Raw genomic sequence first — 19,536 nt, 5'->3', positions numbered from 1 at the left:
TCCGGTTCCTCTGGCCAGGTGTCCCATTTCGTGCGTGCTATCTTGCGGATCTTTTGGTACCACAGGAATTGGCCAGCGTGAATGCCCTCTCCCTCCTGCAACTCAGTGAAGTCCCTGAATATGCCTTCGGAGTATAGATCGCCCCAAGTATATACACCTTTGTCTTCCCAGAGCCTGATAGTGTGAAGGGTGGTGACAGACTTATCGAGTCCCGAGAGTATTGGTACTTCTTGGAAGTATGGTTGCTTCCAGTGCAGTATCATCTCAGTTCTACGCCATATTTTCCTGCCCAGAGTTGCCAGAAAGGGCAGATCGTGTAGCAAAGTCTGTGGGGCCCAGATCAATTCCTTCAGACGGATTGGGGAGATCATGGCCTGCAGCAAGGGGGTCTCTGAAGTAGTCCCGTCTGCTAACCATTTGGTTACATGGCTTAACTGGGCTGCAAGGTAGTACCTCTCGAGGCTCGGTAATTGGATCCCGCCTTGCCTTTGTGGTAGTACTAAGGTAGACAGTGCCACCCTATGTCTGCCCCTCCCCGTAGAAACTCCTTAAGTATTGTGTCCAGAAGCTGGAAGAAGGGTTTGGTGATATAGAATTGCACATTCTGGAACCCGTACAGGAATCTTGGTAGGATGATCATCTTGGTTATAGAGGCCCTACCCAGCATGGACAGTGGGAGCTTAGTCCAGAAACTTATGGACTTGCGCAGTTTGGGTATCGCAGCTCTGGTGTTTTGTGTGTGCATTTGTTCTGGGGTGTGCATTACTTGGATCCCAAGGTAACGGAAGGATTCAGTCTCCCATTTTATGCCCACTGAGGGAAGCTCTTCTGCTGTTTTATTTCTCAGGGCTGCTAATGGGAACATGCAGGATTTCGTCTTGCTAAATTGTATGCCTGAGACTTTGGCGTAGTTGTCAAGGACCTCTAGTATGGTTGGAACATTGAGGTGGGGGTTGTTGACATACATCAGTACATCGTCTGCATACAGTGAGACAATGTGATCTATCCCGCCCAGCCTGATTCCTGCATCGAAAAATTGCTGCCTGAGGAAGATTGCGATGGGTTCTAGGCCCAGGATGTAGAGCATGGGGGAAAGTGGGCAGCCCTGCCTGGTGCCCCTGCGAATATCCCACGAGTCCGACACATACTTCCCAGATTTTAGCCCGGCCCTTGGTTCATTGTACAGGATCAATACCCATCTGATAAATCGTTGGCCAATTCCAAAACCCTCCAAAACCGCCAACAGCTACTCCCAATAAATGGAATAAAATGCTTTAATTGTATCTAGGGACAGTAAGTTTTGGGACGTGTTACGCCCAGGTACAAAACCATTCTGGTCTTCGTGTACTATGTCACCTATCACTCTAGATAGTCGCTTAGCCAGTATCTTCGTTAATATTTTAACATCATAGTTAAGCATGGCAAGCGGACGATAGGAGTCGCATTTATCGGAGGGTTTATTAGGTTTGAGCATCGGGACCAATAAGGTTTCCCTCATGCTGTCTGGTAGGATACCGGTTTCGAATGTCTCAGAGAAGACCTGGTGCAATAGGGGCATCAGGGTGGGTTCATATGCCTTGTAGAATTCTGGGGGGAGCCTGTCTCACCCTGGGGCCTTACAAGTGGCGAGAGACCTAATAGCCTCTGTTATGTCTTCAGGTGTGATGTCGGAGTCTAGGGCTTCGGACTGTGTTGGCGACAATTTAGGCAGGCCAATTTCTTCCAGGGTATCTAGTATCTGATCTTGTGGGACTTTGTGTGTGTGGGAGTATAGTTGTGCGTAAAAGCTCTGAAAGGTGTCGTTTATGCTCTGTTGGGTTCTGTGTTCTGTGCCTTGTTCGTCCTGTAGTGCTGTAGTTGTATGCCTAGGGTGTTCTCTTTTACAGAGCCATGCTAGGAGCCGACCCGGCCTATCGCCCTCTGCATGTGTTCTGCTAGTTCTGACATTAAAATTGAACTTAGGCAGTCTGTCCCATGCTTTAGAGCAGTCCTCTCTGAGAGAACTTAGTTCCTCCTCCCTCCCGGGTGTGTCGATAGGGGTGGACTCTATCCGCTGCACGGCCAACTGTCACTGATTCAGTTCCTCCCGAAGTGTTCTCCTGATGCCCCCTGCCTTTGCAATTGCTTCTCCCCGTATCACCACCTTTAGGGCGTCCCATAGCGTACTTATCTGGTCTACACTGCCTGAATTTTCCGTTGCATAATTCTCTATGGACTCCTGGAGCTCCTCTCTGAAGGTCAGATCCTTCAGGGCCTCGGCGGTCATTCTCCACATCGGAATGGGTGGTCTGGGGCTGTTGTATTGCCAGTCTAACAGGAGCGGGGAGTGGTCAGAGATGGTCCTCCCCAGGTACTGCATACTGCCTATCTGAGGCATATGTTCTCTACTTATGTAAAAATAATCCAACCTCGTGTGAAGTTTGTGTGGGTATGAGTAGTATGAGTATGCCCTTTCGCCTGGGTGAAGGTTCCGCCAAGCATGAATCAGATCAAGTTCCTTGGTCAGTACATTCAGGGATGAGGTGGCGACGGGGAAGCCATTTGCCGGTGGATAAGACCTATCTAATTCAGGATTGTGGACACAGTTGAAGTCGCCTCCCCACAAGAAGACGCTGTCCCGGTATTTTGAGATCTGGGTGCTAAGTACCCTTAGATGGGCTGGGATATTGTTGTTGGGGAAGTATGAGTTTACTATACATATTTCTCTTTGTTCTACAGTTCCCCAAATGATCAGAAATCTACCTTCTGGGTCTTTCACCCTCCTGTGTAGGAGAAATGGTACCTGGGGGCTGAACCAGATGAACACTCCTCTGGCGAATTTTGAGTAAGGGGCTCCGTAGCCTTGTCCCCCCCAGTGTTCTCTGAGCTTCTCGTCGGCTTCAGCGGTGCAGTGAGTCTCTTGTAGGAGGGCGATGTCCACTCTCTTTCTGTATAGGTAGGATTTAATCCTGTTCCTACGGAAGTAGGTGCCCAGGCCTCTTACATTCCAAGTCAGTAGTCTAATATGCGTAGCCATCTCGGTTTCGCAAAACGCTTAGGGAACCCCCTTTTCTAACAGCAGTGCAGATGGCGACATCTGGTGCCGTCGATTCGGCACTGTTTTGCAAGGTCCAGCCCATCTCGGCCCTCAAGCAAGCCCCCCATCCCGCCAGTTGTGTTATTGCCTTCGGAGATTTACCAACTCGAACAACTTCCATCCCATGGAATGGATCAACAGAAAAGAACAACAGTAAACTGCCCCCAGCAGTCGATACAAACACTCGACGCTCGGGGGCCCCCGGGCCTTCCAGTCCTCTCCAGGTCTTCCGGCTCGGGTGGTGTGCAGGCATTTTACCTGCACCGCTTCGGTTGGGGTGGGTCTTCGCCAGTTTTGCATGTGGCCCTTCGAGCTCCTGCCCGATTGCATCGCCTTCCTGGTGTGGCGATGCGGTTCATTCTGAGGTTGTAATCATGGTTGATATGTCGTTTAACTTGTCGTGTGGTCTTTGACCTTGCCCAGGTGTTTATTGCTTCTCGCCGTTCCTTCCGCATCCTCTGCCAGGTTGTTGTGTTCAAGCCATAGATTTGCCGCCTCCGGGGTTTCCAGAAAGATTGCCTTCCCATTGTGAAGCACCTTGAGTCTCGCTGGATATAGCAGCATGTATTTAAGGTTGAGTTTCCTTAGAGTGGCCTTTACTGGTATGAAAGAGTTTCTTGCTCGTTGTACCACAGGGGTGTAATCGGGGTACATGACTATTGACGCCCGGCCTCTTCTGATCTCACCGCCTTCCCTCGAGAACCTCAATATGGCCTCCCGATCCCTAAAGTTTAGGATTTTTGCTATTATTGGTCTCGGATGTGATCCGGGGGGTGGGCGCTTTTGAAGGGATCGGTGAGCTCTCTCCACGGAAAAACCTTGGGTGAGTTTGCCTGCCCCGATTTCTCAATGCAGGAACAACGATTCAATGTATTCGGTTGGGTCAGGGCCTTCTGAATCTTCTGGTATCCCTAGTATCCGGACATTGTTGCGGCGGGCTCGGCCTTCTGCATCTTCTGAGCATGTTTCCAGTCGAGCTACTGTAGATTCCAGCTCTTTGACTTTCGCTTTGAGTTCCTGTATGGTCTCCACGTTGTCCTGCAGGGAGGCTTCCGCGGTAACCATCCTGTCGGTTAGGTTTCGCGCATCTTGTCTCATCAATTGAATGTCCGATTTTATTTCACCAATCTTGTCTTCCATGGATGTTCTCAGAGCTGCTATCGCCTGTAGGATTTGGGAGTCCCGAGGATCTATTGCCTGAGTCGGAAGTTCTTCGGCGGAGCTTGTCTCCTGTGGCATCTGTTGTCTTGGTCTGACTGAGGTGAAGGAATCCATTGTGATGAGTTTGGGTTTTTGTCTTGGAGGCAACATTCTTTTTAAGGAGGGTTTCTGGTCAGATGCTGTGTGACGTCTGCTGAAGGCTCTTGGTCAGCGTGAAGTAACCTCGGAACCCCGTGAGTCGCCCTTTCACCAGGGCTTATGGGTTATTACCGAGGGTAGTCCACCCTCTCGGTGCTGTGCGGTTTTCCCCCATTAGGTGTGCATCATTCATGCAGGAGGTGGGGGAGTGTTCGCAGGAGTGAAGCCCCTCTTGGCCGTTGGTGCGGGGTGTTTTTTTTGTGCTGGGGCCAGGCCCTCTTGTTCTATGCGAGTATCTGTCCTCCGGCTGCACTGCGTGGGTAGACCGTGTGATGGGCCCTGCCACGGGGCTCGTAGGGTTGCGTTGTGTTTTTGGCTAGAACCGGGTGTCCTGGGGAACTCCTGTCCCGTAGGGTCGCCTGCACCAGATGGTCGCCGCCCACGGGGCACGCCGGCATCTGCTAAAGTTCAGTGGTGGTCTGGATTGGCCGGGACAGAGCACCGCGGGCCGAACCGTCCGCCGAGGATGATTTTTCACCAGCCGCCGGGTCCCAAGAAGGGGCCTGGTGTCCCCGGAGGGTTTAGTGGTGGCGCTCCCAGTTCGCCCAGGGGCCTGCAGCAGCCCGGGCCTCCAGCCTCCGCCTCCGCCCTCCCCTCCTCACCTCACAGTGGTGGTGCGCACTGGGCGGCAGATGCCCCACGATGAGCTCGGCACAGGGATGGGGGGCGGCGGTGTCCGACCGCAGACGGCGGCACCGGTGGTGAGCGACTCTGTGCCTCCCCTAGCTGTCTGGCACTCCTCGTGAGCGGGATCAAGGAGTCAAAGCGCCGCGGACCAAATTGTCCGCCGAGGATGAGTGTATCGCGGCGGCGGAGTCCTCCACGAAGGGGGTTCGGGTTTGTGCGTCACACCTCGCGGCACTCACTGTTCACTTAGGGGCCTGCAACGGCCCGGGCCCCCAGCTGCTGCCTTCTCCTCCTCGCCTCTCGGCGGCGGGGCACCCCTGGAGGCAGGCGCCCTGCGGTAGTCTCGGCGCCGGGATGGGGGCGCAGATGTCTGAGCACCGACAGTGGCGCGGTTGTCGGGCACTCCCCCTCCGCAGGCTCAAGACAGAGTCGCGGCCGCCATCTTGGATTCCCAGAGGCTGGAGCGCGGGGGTCGCGTTTTAAGTATTGCCGGCTCCGTTTTTGACAAATTTCACCTTCAAGTGGTGCAGGATCGGATGAGGCAGCTGGGCATATAAATATTTCCGCCCTCGGAACAGATTGGAGACTCTTTCAAGGATCGGTCTTAGGATCGGGGCAGGAGCTTGAGAGAAGTGCGTCCTCACTCCATGGATCTAGGCCACGCCACAAGCTGGTTGGCTTATAGTATTAGTGAGGGCATTCGATTTCTGGTCAGCCATTTTGACAGCTTTTTGCTGCATTTGGTTCATTATTACATCCCCACTATTAGGCATTGTATCAAGAGGCAGTGTAATGTCATTTAAACTCTCTCCCCTGCCCATAGATCTTTCTAGATCATGTTTTGCAGGGCTTTTGATGAGCCACCCATCTAAGTTCGCGGTGCCTTGCCTTCTTCTCTTTCTCCTATTTTTTTGTTTTTGTTATTCTTGGGAGAAGAAATCTCTAAGTCATAGTTCTCGACATATTCAATGGCTGCACAATTCTGTCCAGAACAATTGGACTTCTGAGAGGAGGTACACTTTGTTTTTGTTTTTTAATTGCCGGTTTTTACTTTTTTGCTTTAGCGCAATTGTTTGTAAATTGTTGATGCGTGACTCTTCAGAAAAGCGTCGGGCATTAATGGTTGTTGTTCATTATCATCAAGCCTCTGGTTACTAGGATTGGAAATAGGAGAACACGTTTCTATGATTAGCACACAAGCTTCTAGGGGTGGCGAGCTGGAGTGCAGTCCTGTGGAGGCATAGTCGAGGGCTCAGTGGACACTTTCCGAAGAGAAATTGTTGCCATTTACAGTGCGATGAGAAATATTTTTGGCAATTCAGGTTAGAAGCTTGCATTGTACTTGTTGTAAATCCTGAATTGATTAACATTTTGATTAAGGTACTTACAGCCAAAGACATTGCAGTAGACCGGAAATTGCATGACAGGTCAATCTTGTGTGGCGTAGAAGTGGTGTTATGAATCACAGTGTTACCGATTGGCTAAAGAGCCAGCATGCCACTCAATTTCTCAAGTGTGCTTTCTACTAGATTGTCCTGCTGAATCATTACAGCCATTAGAGAGTGATACATTTCCTCTGTGTCAGCAAATGAGCTCAGGTTTTCACCACGAGCCTCATTTTGCAAGCTGTAGCACAGGCTGACTAGCGAGTTATTATCATCAGTGGTTGAGAGGTCAAGGCTCAAGCAAATTGTTGGAATAAGTGTGCTTGCTTTGGGTGTTCTTTCAATATCAGTATTGAGGTATGGGTAATGAGCTTTAACCTTCCCCTGTGATTTGTTGGGTTCAGCTAAGGCACAGGAAGTGCCTTCGGGCACTTGCTTCTCCGTTAACATTTGACTTCTCAGATGATATGCCACACACTGACAAAATAGAGAAACATAAACCAGTGCTCTGTTAACACCACGTTTTCACTTACTTTAAGATTACGCTCAGATGGACACATGGCCCGTCTCAGTACAAGCAACTTGCAGACAACTGCAGATAACTGCACGCAATGTAAGGAACTCATGGTGACAACAGTAAAGACAGACACAAGTGATCACAGTTCAACAGTGTTTATTAAAGTGTAAGTCCAGGGTGGAAAAACGCCTAACCTAAGCCTAAATCTAAAATGGGAGCAAGCGTGGACCATCAAATGAAAAATAAGGCAGTCCTTATGGCGCCTTGTCAAAGTAAAAAGCCTATACTAAAAAAAAAAAAAACTATTGGCAATTCCTTACAACTAATCACGGAAAGAGTGTGGGATAGGGTATTCAAATAAAGGAAAAAGTGTTCAAATAACAAGTCATGGTGTGATTGCTTTGAGGTCTCACATCCCCAAGTTTTTAGCACGGGACAAGGTGGGACTTTGGGGCAGAGCGCATGCTCGAGCCTTCCCAGCACGAGCGAACGGTTCCGTATCAGCTATCACGTTCTTCGATGGTTAAGTCTCATTTAATATAAGTCTCTCACCCTCGAGGCCTGATGCACTCAACAAACAAACACAAAAGTTCTGATCTACGAACACTTTGGGTGACGGATTCAACTCTGGGTCTCCCTCTACTTGGCGCAGACCCCTCAGAAATTGTATTCAACAAATTCACAAGACAGTTCCCTTGTCAGTGAACTTTGGGTGATAGCTTTCCACCCCTGAATCTACCTCGGCGGGGCTCGGATCCCAGGTGACAAGGGGGCCACTTCACTTCCCCTTGTCTTGCAATACTTCTTGTTTTCACAAATCTTAATGTCTTTTTAAACATGTTTTTGGGCTTTGCCCCTCGTTGTCGGTTTCCCTCTGCCGGGTTCACTCTCGCCGACTTTTCTGACATACAGTTCATGCAGTCATTTTCACCATGCAGTATTCACTTCCCTTAGCTTTCTCAATCATCTGCTGGTCAAAGACTTTCAACGGTACAGAGGATTTTACAAGATCCCTGTATGATCACTTTGACCTTTCTTCACCACTTCCCAAGGCCTTCTGGTTATGGTGGTCTTTACCATTAGGTAATCACAGAGAGTTTCCTGAGTGAGCACCCACGTGGTGCCGGACTCCTCTGTGGCTAGTTTTCCCCCTCCTTTGTTACTAGTGTCACTTGCTTTTCAAAGTTCAATTTAGCCCTTGGCTACTTTTCGTTCAACACAGTTTGGTTTCTTATCAACACTCCCCTCGACTCATCAGCTGTGATGAACCTATTGTCTTTCTTCCTCCTTGGAATAAAGGTTGCTACCACAGAGACAAGTATCTCTCCCCGGCTTGTTAATTAGCAGAGGAGGGTCTTGTGTACCATTGACATCTGTTGCAACACACGTTGGCTATTGTTCGTAGACTTATCATTCCCTCTGCTGAGGTTCCACAGGCCTTGGTTGGAAAGGGCAGGGTCGACTCTCTCCTTGTCACCCTCCCTGTGCCGTCTTTCTCCTCCTCTTAAACTGAAGTGCTGAGTTAGCTCTGCCTTGCTCGTAATGTGCTATTGTGCTCCACCTTTTATCCCTCTAGGAAGGGAAAGGACTGTAAGGTGTGTGTGATTCTGGTATTTTGCCTGACTTTGTCTGACCCTGGTATTGGGACACCTCAGGTAAATGGCCCTGGTGTTAGTCTGTTGTCTTTCATGTGTGCGAAAGTGTTTGTGTGGAAAAAGGAGGGGCAGTGTTTTGTAATATCCTACGTTGTAAGATGGGGAAAATGTGTTGAAAGAAGGGGGATACCACATCTCTCCCATTGGTGTCCTACTCGCACTCCCCAAGGACCCCCATCCAGGTGATCCTTCCTCACTGGTTCACACCGTAGGAACTGGATCCAATAGAGATGGCTGTGTCCTGGCCACCTGGATGACAGCTAGGGAAACACCTTCAGGTTTCTCACAACACGCAGTAGCTCACTACACCAGGAAGCACCCCCATAAAGAGGAAGGTGCCACACCAAAAAGCGTCCGACTGGAAACCACAGTCATGGACAAAATAAGGAGCTTCTGCTGCATTTAACTGTACTTTCGCAGTACTCTGCTGCACTTTGGCACACTACTACGGCCACAGAGGAAACATGGGTATGTCATTTCCAGTGTAATGTCAGAGTCTGAGTGAATGTTGTGTATTTCCAGTCCAGACATAGACTCTGTCAAAATGCAATGGAAAGGGGGTTCTGAAAGGGGTGGGTTGAGGGAGAGGGGGATTTGGTGCAAATCTGTTTGTGCCTGAGCTACAATATTAGCTAAGGTTCTAATGGAGTCCAAATTATTAACTCCTAGTAGCACCTAGAAACAAACCTGTGATCCCAGTTTACAGCACAATGGAGGGGACTTGCCCATGGTGCACAATGTTGTGATTTGCTAGAAATGGAGATACCAAACCTCTTGCATGCCTGCTTACTACATGCATCCAAACAGTACCTAATTAAACTATTTGGTCTCAAATACTCAGACCCACCCAGGGCCTCTATCACTGGTCGAAACGTCCTGGTTCACAGTTGAAACAGGTACATGTTATATCTGAATAATTACAGCCTCACAGCATACGTTGATACACTATCATGTAACCATTGAACCAGCACTGAGACCTTAGAGGGGACTGCCAAGCCAATGGCCCAGCCCCTGCCCTAGAGTACTAGTGGGTCCTAATTGGTCCTAATTGGGCTACTTTGCACCTAGAATTTAACATATAACCTGCTTTGGACTTACTTGCCCATCTAGATACCTACAGAGAGCAGGGTAAAAAAACAAGGAGCCATATCACCTGCTTTGAAGTGTTTTGGCCTAGGTCCTGCATACACCAAGAGGGGAGAAAGGGCTCTCCCTCCTGCACTTGAACGTTCTTGAATGCTGTTATTTGCCCTGGTTGGCCAACCCAGGGAGCTGGAGAAACAGAGAAAAGCACCCATAGGTCTGATACTCTGCATCAAATAATTTGGACTGGAGACGTCTCAATTTGCTTGCTCCACCAGACCAAGCATAACATGTATCTTTCCCCCTGATGTGCTAGTCCGGCTGTTTGAAGCTGTATATCACACATACCCTACACCTCACAATTGTGTAACTCACAGCTTTTGGCGTGCTTTGTGGGGGGATTCATGGAGGCACAATGGCTGTCTGTCTGCCCTCCCTCAGTGCTCAAACACAAACTCAATAGTTTACAGACACACAGTAACTGGACACAAATATTGGACTCAAAGGCAAGAAAGACACTAAAACCGTTGTTTGTGTTTAAATTAGGCTGCAACCTACAAATTATTATTCAATGTTAGAGGGTCATTACCGAGGTGGGAAAATCCTGCTAGAAGAGTGCACCTGCTTACATCTGCCGCCCTTGTGGCAGCCACCTAAAAGTACAAACTGGGGCTTGTTTCTGTGCTAAGCACATCCCTATTACTTTCTGGGTAAATTATCTTTCTCCCCAGGGGCTATCCCAGGTTCCATTTGTTAGTTACATTAGTTTGGCTTGCTCACCGGTAGCTGCCGTCTTCGGTAGTGTGTGAGCCACTGCTTCCTGCCTGCTTCCCTCCCACCCCCTGCTGATCCTGGGAGCACCAGAACAAGATCAGCATGTTGGGCTGTGGGGTGAAATGCTGCAGTGGTAAACTCATTTGCAGACTTTTTCCAGCAAGCACTTTGTATTACTTTCATCTACACATCCAACTGCTGGGCACTGTTTCAGCACTGCACCCCCTGGTGTTTTATGTGTTTTTGCCGCCCTTGCCGGGCAGGCTTTTTCTATACAACTTTATCATCTGCAAATGGCTGCCTTCATCCTCAGCACCATAGGGCCACAGAGGGTTGCCATGGAGCCACCTAGAAATCGCTTCTGATTGAGCCTTTAGCCTCATTTCCTGACCTATCAGGAGCCAGCAGGCTGAAAATCCGGCCCTTGACACGAATACCCAGCCCAAAGGCCCCCTGTCTGGCCTTTAGAGCATGTGTGGGCACCCCCGCGCTGCCGCTAGAATCTGTCTTCCCTGACTTGAACTTCCCTCTGTACCTTGCGCCCTGGAGCTGGATCCACACACCGCCAACATATGCCAGTAAGCACTTCGGTTTCACCGGCCGGGTGCTTTGACTTTCCTCCTGTCTGCTGTCTACTTTTCGCTGCTTTGTCCTGCTGCCTCACCCTAATGGCACTTTTGACAGCCTTGCAAGGATACTTTCACTCAGGCGTGCTCTACCATCTGTGTATTCCTCCAAGTGCTGATTTTGAGTGGTTCTGGCAAATTCAAATCTAGGTGTGCGTTCTCCATCTTGCATTCCCCCAATTGCACTGATTGTGTGTGCTTCTGGCAAAATCGAATCTAGGTGTGAGTTCTCCATCTTGCATTCCCCCAATTGTACTGATATTGGGTGCTTCTGGCAAATTCGAATCTAGGAGTGCGTTCTCCATCTTGCATTCCTGCAATTGTACTAATTTTGAGTGCTTCTGGCCTAGGTGTGTCGTACCGCATTGCACCATTCTGCATTGCATGTCTGGTGACCCTGGTCTGTACACTGCTCATCATCCTGTACCCTTTTTGCCTTCTCTGCATGTCCCTCCTCTCCAGATCGTCATTTTGTCCATCCCTTCCCTTCACTGCCCTCCCCCCTCTTTCATGTCATAGCTCTTACACTCTCTGAAATGCTGCCAGGCCTAGTACGGCAGTTCTGTTTTATGTTCTTGTGGCTACTGACGTTATGTCCTCTATATTGTTCTATGTTGTACCTTAGCGCATTAGCTCTTGCACATTCTAAAAGACACATGTCCCAGTAAGAATGTTTTCTCTGCATTTTCCCTTGAAGCGCTTTGAAACACTGTTTTGTGTGTATAGGCGCTTTATGTAAGACCAATGAATAAATAAATTACATGACTAAAAAAGAGGTTGCCAATTGCCTTGCTAGATCGTGCATGTATGGCTCACCGGGCAAACCCGGGCGGGTGGCACAATATCAGAGACTGAATACTAACTGGTTTGAACTCTCATTTCCTGCGCTCCTCAAGCAAACCTAGGTAGGCAGCTAACTCAGAGCTTACCACCCAGGTCAGGCACTTTCAGACTTCGTCCTGCAGAAGCTACGTTTGGGGAAAGTTTCTCTACTGCACTCATGGTTGCAAACGCCAAAACTATGCCATGTGTTTTGAGTGAAGAGTGCCTGCACCCTAAAGGGTTAAGTGACAAGGCTGCAGGAGGAGGAAGAGGAGGAGCATCAGGGAGGAAGAGACGGTTAGAATAAAGTTGTAGTTGAAGTTAGGCGGTGTCTGTGTCTTCTGTTTCCACATAACCTGTATCATAACAACTGCCGAACAAGAATATGGGGGAAACCACAGCACACCCTCCTTACCGGCGTACCCAGAAGCATCCGCCCTTCTGAGCACACACAACATGTGTAATTCAGTGAATGATAAACCGATCAGCAGTGCAAGCAGGGTGTCATTGGTTTTACTGTAGTTCCCTGTTTGCCTACTTCAGGTATGAACTTTGATATGTCCCTCTGTATAGCCTATAATACAGAAAAGATGTTTACATTGTTAAACATTTTGTTTGTCTCTGTCACCTGTGCTGCCAGCCTCTTCTAAGGTGCATTTATCTTTCCCATGTTACTCCCAAGCTCCCTCCCACTCCCATCTTGTGTTATGTACTTCTTGAAATGATCTGCACCTCACCGAGGTGACCACTGAAAATATGTTGAATTGTGTTTGTAATGTCTCTATCATTTCGAACTCTTTCTTGCTTTCTTTCTTGTCTCTCGCCTTCCCTTCGCTGCATTGTCTTGCTGCTTCCTGACTGCGATAATGCTATGCTCCTGCAAATGTAGTCTGCAGAAGTAATAGCAGTTTTCCATCACTACTGGCCACAATGCTTACGTCTTAGACGTCATAACTGGATGCACTCAATGTGCCCTACGGAACAAGGTACAATACACGGGAAAACTGGCATGCAGAACTGCTCACTTTTTTATTACTATTATTCTTCTTATTATTATTAGGTATTTATTGAGCATGGACGTTGCTTCAGGAAGCAACAGAGTGCTTTACAATCATGGGGGAAGAACATGGTGAGGGAAGCAGAGAAACAAGGGAGTGCGGAGGTAGCAACAGGGGAGGGAGAGGGCATGCAAATTGTCAGCAAGGGATCTAGGCGCAACTAGGGGAGAAAACAATACAGATCAAATCACCCAATATCAGGTGTGGTAGGGAGTGGAGGGGGTGTGTACGTAGGTCTTAGAGCGGAATCATTCCTGGAAAAGGAGGGTCTTAAGACCCTTCCTGAACTGTTGAATTGAAGGGGTGAGGCTGATGTTGATGGAGAGGTGGTTCCAGAGTCTTGGGGCTTAGAAAGAGAAGGCCTGTCTTCTGGTTCTTTCCTTCCTGCACCAGCCGAGTACAAGTCTGCACATGTCCTTACTCCTGGTGGATCGTAAGCCTCCAGAGATGCTGAGTTTCTCATTGAAGTAGCTTAGCGACCTTAGGGTGACAGCCCTTTAAATGATGCAGCAGTATTTCAAGATGATACATGATTGCAGCGGGAGCCAGTGCAGTTTGATGAGTGTCTGGTTGATGTGGACAAATTTGAGGAGCCCTTTGATGAGTCATGTTGCAGCATACAGGACATATCTCAGGAGTGCCAGGGTAGTCATGGGAAGGCCTTCCAAAAGGGCATTGACACCTTCCAGCAGGGAGAGGATCAAGGCTTACACAGCAGATCTGAAGTTATCTGAGGTGATTTGCCACAGGAGAGAAAGTTGGTGCCAAGATGTTCATGACTTCCTTGCTAGGTGCAGTTTGAAAGAGATGTTCGTCGATGTCAAACCCAAGGGGCTTGGTGCATTTGGCAAGCTGGGGTGTGAAGTCCTCCAGGTGCATAGCAGAGAGCCAAATCTTGATGTCAGGGTGTTAGGTGTTGTTGGTCAGCAGTAGGAATTTGGTTTTAGAGGGGTTGATCTTCTGGTAGGCATCAATGACTTTATCAAAGTGAGGCAAGCCTTGAGCGTGTGGATGTCTTGGATGGAGTATATCTTCAGGTAGCCCTGTTTATCAACTGCGTATTGGTGGGTATGGTTGTTATGTGGAGCGAGGAGCCAGACAATCTGGTCTCACCATAGCTTTAAGGAAGACATGTTGCTTTAACACATACCACATAGAGTGGACCATTAACCAGGACTCTTTGAACACAACAGACTGGAAGATGGATGGCACTTGGGGTCATAAGGGAGTGTGGCCAGAGCTTTCTGTTGAGAGAAGGATTCTGCCGTTTTAGTTCTTGTGCACACCTTGTTGCTGTTTTCACCCCTTTACCTTCCCTTTTCCAAAGCACTCTTTTTATGACCACAGGCATATAGGAGATTGTTGGTATGGCCCCAGAATTGGTTCATTAAGTTAGGCTTAGTCTACACCAATCACTGTGGCCCACTTGGATTTAAAAGAGGGCTTATAGTCTTCACAAAAAGTTGCAAGAAGAACTCATCCTTGGACCCTTGCTGAAGTTACAGTCTGCCTTACAGTTTGTGCCAGTCAAGGCAGGCCAGGAGATCCAAAGAGGGAAGAAAGATCCTTCCACTAAACATCTCCCAGGGAACAGAGGGAGATAGAGAACTCAGAGGACCCTCCGCTGCTCCAGAACCGGTACCCAACCAGCACACAGTGTGCCCTGCTAGGCTCTGCAGCAGGTTTCCTGGATTGGAAGTGCCTAACCAAAGCCTGAAGCAGAACTATGTATCACTAAATAGTAGGCCCAAATGCACTCTTAGGCGGACCGTAGTCCCAATTATGATTAGGTAAAGGTAAGAGCAAAATACCTCAATCACAGTGAGGAAAATCCTTCATGGTAGTAATAATGTAGTTTCAATTATAAACAGGATTACATTTCAATATACATTTCTCTAGAACCATTCAAAAACAATTCAAAAACAAATCACTGTCAGCATTATAGTGTTGACAGCAGTGTTTATTGTTGATCACACAAAGTTTTAAATGTCCATAGCCCCAACTGAAACATCCAATTGAAGTCAATGACAATAAAGTAGTCATACATTATCCACCATATACAAAGTTATCACAAAATACCTTGCACGTATACAGTGTTTTCACGAATTTCCTCATTCATGATAGGAAACAATCTGGAAAAACAATACCATCAAAAGATATGCAGGTTCAGGTGTGTCTAGGTATTCACCCATCAGTTTTCCAAATTATATCATACAGTCAACGTATCTTGTAGCTCCAAAATAGCTCAATTGTGGTGTTAGCTTTCAACAACGCGTTTCGGATCCTAGATCCATCCTCAGGGTATGAGCTACTTGTTCCTGGTCATCATGCATTCCATTGAAGTGGCCCTACAGGGTAATCCAAAATCAACACTCAGTTTTGAAAACAGTAAACCAAAGCCTTCAACATACTCCACAGCTGAGGGTCATCCACCTTAAAGGACGACACAAGCCATGGAAGAAGCTAGGAGAAGTGCCTTGATGAGCGTCTACCAACGCCTGCCTTAAATAACATTTGTTGAGCCAGTCGAGTTCCTGGAGCTGCAACTGGCTGACGGTTGTCCAGCCGCAGTCACTTAAAGGGATCTGAGAAATCTCGGCCAGTGCTTCAGAACAACCAATCAGAACTGAGACAATGATTTCGGGCCCCGAGCGCCACGTAGGCCACTCTGCAGCAGTTCCTCCAGCTTCTCTCACCGAAACGTCTTGCCCCCTGATACCTGCCGCTGGCGCCCACTTGTCACAGAATCTGCAAAGGACCCTGAAGCTGACTCGACCCTGTCGAGCACCAAGAACATCTACAGCCAAAGGTAAATTGTGGTTCTGTCCCCCTGGTCCTTCCCAGAAGGTTCTTAGAGACATTTTAAGTCCCATTGCTCCCTTTGTGCTGAAACCAAAAAACCTAAACTTTTGTGGTTATTAACCATACTGACTACCCTCCTGTACGTATCCAAAGTGGATCTCTTTTCCTTCTTTGAAACTGTCTGTCCTCTGCATTCCTTTACAGGGTGGCTTGTATTTCGTAGAGTTGCTAGAACTGTCTGTTGTGATGTAACTAAAGTAGGTTTTTTTTATACAACCTCGACTGGGCAGTCCCTTTTATCACTGGATAATAACTGTATTTTTGTTGTGTTGCAACTAACCAACGATCCAATATCTTTCAGAGATAAGCCTGCCGTTTCGTCCATGTTACCAAAATTGGACAAGGAGGTTTATAATTTGCTTCTTATTCCAATCTTTTTGGGTCCCATCTGTTGTATGAGAGGTCTGGGGCTGACTGATGCTTTAGAAACCGATATTTACCCCTGGAGGACTGGTACCCCGGAAGTTGATTCGTCACAGTAACATTTAAGACATCACCTTTTGCCCTGTTCTGTTCATAATAATTCCTTTGCCACAATTGTTTAACTTGTGGCCCATGAGCATAAGTAGGCACTTTATTGCATTGAATTCCAAGCTGGCACCCTGCAACCACCCAAAACGTCTCCTCCAGCCTTTCTAAATCGCCCTTTTTATGTGCTCCATATGTTTTGTGTCTGGAAGACATTAGGAGACTATGGGCCTCATTACGAGAAGGGCGGCCACGTAATGAACGGTGCCGGTAAAGGACCGGCACTGTTCATTACCGGCCGCCACATTACGGGTCTGCTGAGGGTGGAGGTAAGGACGTCTGGTCCAGACCAGACGTCCTTACCAGCACCCACGACCCGTCCAAGATGCTAACAACGGGCCCGTTATTAACGGGCCCGTTGTTAGCATCCTCCCCATTCCCATTGAGCCCTATGGGGGCTCAAATGGGAATGGGGATGTACCGGGTTCCCGGTCCAACGAATGGGAATTGCCGGGCCCGCCAAAGTCGGAATGGCCCGGTTATTCCCTATTTTCGGGACCCAGACCTGGTACCTCGTACCCGGTACCCGGTTTGGGGGTAGCCATGGCTACCTCCAAACTCGTAATGAGGCCCTATGAGCTCCCCATCTTGGAACGTGATGCAGATCTAGAGCTCCCTATTTTCGTGCCTCTTACAAGCCCACCCGCCCCCCCGTGACTACTGCTAACTCTTATCCAAAAATGAAATCGCTTTATCACACTTGTGTGGAAAAAGACTGCTGTATGTGGTTTCTCGGACTTTTACAGTTGCCTATTATCGATTTCATCGCAACGCAGCATGTGTGTGAGCCCTCTTTGTCACTTCGTCAATAATAGTCATATCACCTTGCGGATAAAAAGTCCATACATCGATAGATACATCGCAAGGACAACGTGATTTAGAAATGGCCAGGACACGGTGGTATTTCAAGGGAGCACTCGGCAGCCACCTTACGCCCCCCACCATCAGCTGGGGGCCCGGGGGCGGGGGGGCGACAGATTGCACCAACAAACAGCAAGTACTCTCTCTTCACAAAGGAAACAGAATAGCAAAGTGCCACGTCTCCATGTGAGCTCGAACGTATGCCCCACCTCTGCATGAGAAGTGCATCCGAACTCGGATAGGATGCCTTGTGACATGAGGCTTTCTCATCACCAGCTCTGCAGGGCTTTCGGAGACACCTGTCTGTCAAACCCGGCCTGCCCAAGAAAAAGCCGGATGACCTCCAGGAATACCTCCTGGACAAGTCATTCCCAACAGAGATCCCACACTGACTGCTGTTGGACAGGCGTATGGAAAAGGCATGGATGCCGACAGTCAGTAATAAGAGCAACTTTAGTGTATTAGTGTAGATAGAAGAGTGTAGGCAGGAGCACCAGGAGCACCAGGAATAGGGATAGCAGTGAGAATAACATGATCAGCCTCTTTTCCTGCACCACCAAATTATATGTTTTGGCGGATACCACCAAACTCGTAATGAGGCCCAAAGGGAGGAAAACAGAGTCAAGAGACAGCCACTAGAAATTATTAAAAAGAGGAACCGTGTGAGAGGGATATGGACTGGTGAGGGTGTATGTGTGTCTAATCAGTGGTTCATGAGTGCATGCATATGTGTGAGAGAGAGAGGAGAGAGAGAGAGAGAGAGAGAGAGAGAGAGAGAGAGAGAGAGAGAGAGAGAGAGAGAGAGAGAGAGACACTCTCCAAACTCTGGCTCTCCAAGTTTTTGGACTACAACTATCACCATCCTTGTTGAATGAATGTTGAAGCATAATTGGCGACATAAGCCAAAACATCTGCAGAGCACCAAAAACATCTGCAGAGCACCACCGGATTAACCAAGTTTGTTATGAGGTTAAAGAAAGACAGCTTACAAACAATGGCAGAGCAACCACACATTTGAAGAACAATGCACATAGCAGCAATATGATGAAGCCTGGTTAACCCAGAAGGGGAACCAGAGAGAGGAATAGTGGTAGTAGACAACAAAGAGAAACAGATATAAAAAGGAGAAGACAAGAGAGAGGGTGAGAGAGAGAGAAAGAGGTGGGGTGAAGTGTAGGGAGGAGACAAAAGAGCAGGAAACCAGATATGAGAGCAGCAGATGTATCGATAAAACCGTGAAACAGAGAGGAGAGCCTTGAAGAGAGTCAGGAAACAGAAACGAACTAGGTATAGGAGCAGCACTAAGAAATGAAGCAAGCCAACAGGCAGGAGAACTAGCAGTGAGAGCAACAAAAGGAACAATACATGATAGCAACTGGGAATTAATGAAAAATGGTAGATGCAAAGATAGGGAGCAGGCAATAGACTTGTGAATGTGTTTAGCGGAGTCTGTGCCACTAAGTGCTAAATGTTTGTCACATACGCTATCTCAGCTGCCCAGCAGGTTCCACTGATAATAGAACTGAAGACATCTCTGTTTCTCTCCATCTACATCACTGTAAAGTGAGACCCCCGCAAGTAGGACATATTCACTCACCACTGCTACGAGCTTCCATCATGACTGAGGCTCCCCAATCCCACCTGGTGCAGCAAACGGAGAGTGCACTTGAAACGGGCAGGGTCCCCACTGTCCACCCAACAGTCTGAGGCCCAGAGCCCACGAAACAGATTGGCAGCCTCCTCTGCCTATGGCCACCAATAGGTCCGGGAAAAGAGATGCACAGTGCGTGGGGCGGAACGGATCTTGCGGTCATGCGAGCATACGAGTTCCTCGTTGAAAGAACATCATATTACAAGCGCCTTTTTTCAGGTCCTCGTCGAGACGGCGAGCGGGCTGCAACACTTCCTGTTTCTGTGGACAGCTGATCTGTGGCTTTTTCTTCCTTTTTTTACACCACCAAGCTGCAGTAGACATGTCCAGTTGCCGGTTTGAAGTGTAATGAGTTGGTCTCATGCAAAAAATGGCACCCCTGTGCCTCGCACACGCCCTGAGGACACCCCAAAGAGACTACGATAGTTCTGATGAGCAAGTAACTTTGGCCTTCTAGCAAAACAACTCATAAACTGAAAGATGTGTGTATGATGAGGGAAACTCTGATGTCTTGGGCGATAGGCTGGGTATACACTAATCTAGCTCTGCTGTCTGAGCCCTGCAAGATATGTGTGAACGGTGACGTAATTATGTTGTCTTTGGAGTGGGATTCTTGCAACCTAATCGATGACAGGGGACTATGCGGTCTATG

At 48.4% G+C, this 19,536-nt stretch overlaps 1 protein-coding gene across 1 annotated transcript in view; it reads right to left on the bottom strand.

Annotated features, from left to right (window-relative positions):
- The window catches only part of CYTH4 (cytohesin 4), a 265,456-nt gene extending 246,356 nt beyond the window's left edge, over window positions 1-19,100 (bottom strand). The window contains exon 1 of the mRNA XM_069653034.1: window positions 18,831-19,100. Coding sequence (XP_069509135.1) covers window positions 18,831-19,047 — 217 coding nt within the window. The 5' untranslated portion in view covers window positions 19,048-19,100. The remainder of the gene's footprint in view (window positions 1-18,830) is intronic.
- Between the last annotated feature and the right edge of the window lie 436 nt (window positions 19,101-19,536).

This window comes from Ambystoma mexicanum, chromosome 3q, assembly GCF_040938575.1.
Source record: "Ambystoma mexicanum isolate Mex_15411 chromosome 3q, UKY_AmexF1_1, whole genome shotgun sequence".
Classification (NCBI taxonomy): domain Eukaryota; kingdom Metazoa; phylum Chordata; class Amphibia; order Caudata; family Ambystomatidae; genus Ambystoma; species Ambystoma mexicanum.
Note: the sequence above shows the minus strand (reverse complement) of the source record. Positions and strands in the feature narration are given on the sequence as shown.